The sequence below is a fragment of the Arachis duranensis genome, chromosome 2 (genome assembly GCF_000817695.3).
Source record: "Arachis duranensis cultivar V14167 chromosome 2, aradu.V14167.gnm2.J7QH, whole genome shotgun sequence".
Classification (NCBI taxonomy): Eukaryota; Viridiplantae; Streptophyta; class Magnoliopsida; order Fabales; family Fabaceae; genus Arachis; species Arachis duranensis.
Window position 1 is genome coordinate 78,317,731 of NC_029773.3, and position 4,867 is coordinate 78,322,597.

Here is a 4,867-nt window from a genome sequence, read left to right on the forward strand (position 1 = left end):
CATTGTAACTTCTAATGAAAGGTTTAATGATGAGCCCGTCACTTTATGTAATGTTGGTGTTTTTCCTTGAAAGGAACAATAATATAAACGTAAATACTCATAAGAAAGAATACCAATATAAATAACAATATACACAAACTAAGTACCACAAATGTGCAATCCAACTAAAATCCAAATGTACATACCACACTCCTAAATAATCAAAAATACATACATAAGCTTAATCCAACTATAGTACGGACAATACTATAATTACTATCTCTGGTGTGGATCCTGGTAGCGGCGCTTGTGCCCAGTGCCACATGGGGGAGGCTGAGCCTGTCGCTGAGGTCGAGCCGGTCGAGGAACCAGAGCGGGCACAGGGCCTGAAGCGCAGGGTCATCGTACACCCTCCATGCAAACTGAATAAAAAACGTGTAACAAAATAACAAGTATTACAACACAGCAAGTAGAAGGAAATAACAAAATATTTATTTTCATGACAAACCTCATCGAACCGTAACCAGTCGATCGATACCCTATAGTACAGGAGCCTGGCCTGGTGCTGATCCCTACTCTGCTGCTGCAATCCAACCAACCTGAAAGTAACAAAGATATATACAATTCATTAAGTAACAAACCATGCAAATTAACAACAATGTTTAACGCGAAATGAAAAAGTAATATTTGGTTACCTCGCAGCTAGCGGGTACTGGTAGACTCCTCTATCTGGTGGACACCACTGAGAAAATCTCTGGTAAATCCAACTCATCAACAGTGGAGTGCAACCGGTGATGTCCATGACACCCCGCTGTGCCACCAAACAGAATGACTGGTAAGTCCAAGCCAGTACTGCAGAGCTCTATGATAATGCCCTGTACTCCGCGAAGTCCCGGAGAAGCGGTAGCCATTGTATGTGCACCAGGTTGTTGGACTTATCTGTCAACAGATACCCTCCAATCAGTAACATAATGTAGCATCGAGTATACTGTTGGAGGGTCTCAGGATCGTCGGTCGGGGGCATCTGGCAAACACGATCACGCAACCAAACCAGCTTCAGCGTGAACGACTCATTCCTCTGTGCCGCCTGCTGTGCCGCCACCGGAGGCATGACACCAAGCAACTGCTCCACCATGGCCCACGTCTCCGTGTTGTACCACCTACCAAAGTCACGCAGGCACCTCCAACGGGATTCCTTTGTGCACGGAGGCCCAAGTAGTACGCCATGTCCTGCAGAGTGATAGTCATCTCACTCCACGGGAGATGAAACGTGTGCATCTCCAGATGTCATCGCTCCACGAGTCCGAAATCAGGAAATTGTTAAATGTGAAGTCCCTGAGCGGCACCGTGTCGTCGAATCCGGTCTCAACCAGATACGGGACGATGAACGTTCGATGGAGGAAGAGTATGGTTGACTTGCCGGGGCAGTAGAAGGCGAGACCTCTGCGGAATGAAAAATAAATTTTTAACCTATAAAGAGATAATAATACATTTTTCTACTCTGCTTAAGAACAAAGTACTACTACTACTTAGGAACATACTACCATGTGTCTACTCTACAGCTGTCTCTAAATTATTTATGTCGGTAAGCAAATCCTAATTAAGTCAACCATAAATATAACTGGAGAACACAAATCGATAAATATTTTTAAATTTATTTATTTTGATAATTAATGCTTTTATTTTATATATTTAAATAAAAAATCTCAAATTGAGATCATCTTTAAAGAATGAGAATATCATTTGCCACTTTTAAAAATTGAATCTGTTAAGGCAAAATAGTAATTTAGTACACCGAATCCATTCACCGGTATAAAATGCCGAAAAAGCACCGAAACATAGCAAGTCGTGGACGCATGGCATCCACATACATACACACTCAAAAGATCATGGCAAATTCACCACCATGCATTTTCCTAAGCAAAATTCCAAACTCGTTAACCCCTTCCCAAAGAAACAATAACACAACTTGTCACATTCCAGAACAATCTTCAATCTCTAATACAAAACAAAACACAATACTAATCACTTTCCACCATCATGATGTCCCTATATAAAGGATTCAAGGCCACATCTTATTCTTACCAAAATCAACATCTTTCAGTGTTATTATTCTTGCAATTACAATCTCATCATCAACATACCCTTTTTCGTTCTGTTTCCGCTATGGGATTAATATTTGGAAAAATTGCTGTTGAGACACCAAAGTATGAAGTAGTGAAATCCACACAAGACTATGAAATCCGAAAATATGCACCATCAGTGGTGGCTCAAGTCACGTATGATCCATCATTGCCACAGTTTAAGGGTAACAAAGATAGTGGATTCATGGTTCTTGCAAACTACATTGGTGCCTTAGGGAACCCACAGAATACAAAGCCTGAAAAGATTGCCATGACTGCGCCAGTTATAACAAAGGACACCACCGGCGAGAAGATTGCTATGACTGCCCCAGTTGTGACCAAAGATGGCAGTGGTGGCGACGGCGGTGAAGCCAAGAAGATGGTTACCATGCAGTTTATTTTGCCATCTGTATATGAGAAAGCTGAGGATGCACCAAAGCCTATTGATGAGAAGGTTGAGATCAAGGAAGAGGGAGAGAGGAAGTATGGTGTGGTGAAGTTTAGTGGAGTTGCATCAGATGGGGTTGTAAAAGAAAAAGTTGAGAAGCTGAAGGGGTGTTTGGAGAGAGATGGGTATAAGGTGATTGGGGATTTCTTGTTAGCTAGGTACAATCCACCATGGACAATACCTATGTTTAGGACTAATGAGGTTATGATACCAGTTGAGTAATATATGATATCAGTATTTCATGGGTTTCTGTTCTGCTTTTACATTATGTTGCTTGTATCTTATGACTCGGGTAAAAATTCAATTAAACACAGCAATGGCAATGTTTGTTATGATATCGCAGTTATGTCTTTAATCTTATTGTCTTTACTCCTATTCTAGTTATCATATTTTGCACAGAATTCAATTTTGTGTATTTCAATTCCAGTTGACTGATGAAAAATTCTACTGAGTGGACCTCAGAATTGAACTTCATATAATAGTTAAACTATCAGGGGAGAAGCACAAGGCTCAAATTTACACATGAAACACAACATGAAGAAGGAAGAGAACAGAGTGATACATATTCAAAATTCTCATCCAGAGAAGAGCTTCACTATAATAATTATGACATTCAAAACTATAAGGGGGAGTCTTAAAAATTGACATGCATATATGAGTCCCAAGACTTGTCCTTTAAGGGAATTCCTCTGAGGGCCTGTCATTTCTGCCAATGTCCATCCTCTTCTAGCAAGGAACCTATCTTCATTTAGTATTGCCAATGCATTTGCAAAGAGAAGAAAACCTTCCAACAAGGTCCAAAACCCCATCTCCTTCAATGCCAAAGGGGGCTTAAGTTATTATAGTCTTGTAATCTATATCTGTAACACAACAATCAGATAAACATATTGAATTATCAATATTCAATGAAAATCTTTCATGTACAAACTATCAATTGAATGTGAAATTTGGAGAATATTACAGATATGTTGACAATAGATAGCCTAACACAACCTTCCTTTTTTCATGAGTTCTAGAATTTGGACCAATTATGTGTTAATCTTTGCAATAAAGCATAGGCAGAGAGGAAGAGTTTCATCAACATGATACCTCCATGTAAAACTTTAGGGCAATTGCCTAGCCTGAAGATTACACTGACTAAGCTAGTATAATATCCTACAGTTTTACAATCTTCAAAGAACTAGTAAGTGAATGAAAAATATTTCTATCCATAAACCAACTTCAAACAGTATAGTAAACTCTTTGACTACAAATGTTCATATACAAAGAACAGAGATCAAACGCCACTTGTTTTCCTTGGGTATCACAACTTCCCTCTAAATTTGTAGCAATAATAATAAGGTGTCATTAAAACCAACAATTTTCGGAAATAACCACAACTTCTTCAGTGAGAATGGCAACATAAGAGAACAGCAAAACAATTCAAATTAACATACAAATAGGAACTCTTGGGAAATAGAACACCATGAACAATATGCTGAAAATTCTCATCAGCATATTGTAGTTTCACCATGATCAAAATCACTCATCAACCACGCATGCACTAAAACGATCAAACCATATCAAATTGTAAAAAGAATTAACCCAAGATACCAACCATGAGAACAAAAACAAGGATCATTACTAATATAACCTTAAGGAAATATACATCATTGCTACAAAACTAAAATCAATGCAAAAAATTCACACAAAAAAATAAGTTGATCAAACAAAAAGCTAAAAGTGCTAGAAGATTTGCTAAAATTTGATCACAAGCGAGATGATGAGTTCTCTTACCTGTTAAAGGAAAACGAAGCAAATGACCCCAGCGGGGTTTGGACTTTGGAAACTGAAGTCTAAACTCTAAAAGGAAACCCACGGTTTTAAGCAAGAACTTTCCAGAAAACTGTCATAGGAATCTACAAACTCATCATCTGACGGTTCAGATTTGCTCTTGCCGACGTGTCTGTAGCATTCTGATTGGAGCAGGATATTCTTACCTTAATTATAAAAATATTCTTATCAGTTATCACAACGCATTTTATGGATTTAATAATTTGTTCAATAATGCTAGCAATAATTTATAGCAAACAGCCAAACATGTGAATATGAAATTTATAACGTTGAATCTGTTATATAAATAGGGATTATACATTTTGTTTCGAAATTAAATATATGAGCTAATTTAGATTTTAATTTTAAAAAAACTAATTAAATAATTCATTTTTAGAAATGGGACTTTTGTTATTTATTAAATAAATTTCTTTTCTCAACTATTAGTATAATGTTGATGTAATTTATATATACTACTTGAAGGATGTAGATACAATTTGATTAT

The 4,867-nt window shown here is 37.5% G+C and overlaps 2 protein-coding genes across 2 annotated transcripts; one reads left to right on the plus strand and one right to left on the minus strand.

Annotated features, from left to right (window-relative positions):
• Positions 1 to 1,936: 1,936 nt before the first annotated feature.
• On the plus strand, positions 1,937 to 2,885 carry LOC107474971 (heme-binding-like protein At3g10130, chloroplastic). Its single transcript, XM_016094613.3, has one exon. The coding sequence runs from the start codon at positions 2,020 to 2,022 to the stop codon at positions 2,770 to 2,772; it is 753 nt and encodes a 250-aa protein (XP_015950099.1). The 5' UTR covers positions 1,937 to 2,019; the 3' UTR covers positions 2,773 to 2,885.
• Positions 2,886 to 2,982: 97 nt separating this feature from the next.
• Positions 2,983 to 4,457, minus strand: LOC107474972 (protein transport protein yos1). Its single transcript, XM_016094614.3, has 2 exons — positions 4,327 to 4,457; positions 2,983 to 3,410 (listed from the first exon to the last, which is right to left on the minus strand). The coding sequence occupies exon 2, from the start codon at positions 3,357 to 3,359 to the stop codon at positions 3,126 to 3,128; it is 234 nt and encodes a 77-aa protein (XP_015950100.1). The 5' UTR covers positions 3,360 to 3,410; positions 4,327 to 4,457; the 3' UTR covers positions 2,983 to 3,125.
• Positions 4,458 to 4,867: the final 410 nt, after the last annotated feature.

Excerpts from the sequence above, each read along its gene's own strand:
- LOC107474971 (XM_016094613.3), top strand. The coding sequence starts at position 2,020 with ATGATGTCCCTATATAAAGGATTCAAGGCCACATCTTATTCTTACCAA.
- LOC107474972 (XM_016094614.3), bottom strand. The coding sequence starts at position 3,359 with ATGGGGTTTTGGACCTTGTTGGAAGGTTTTCTTCTCTTTGCAAATGCA.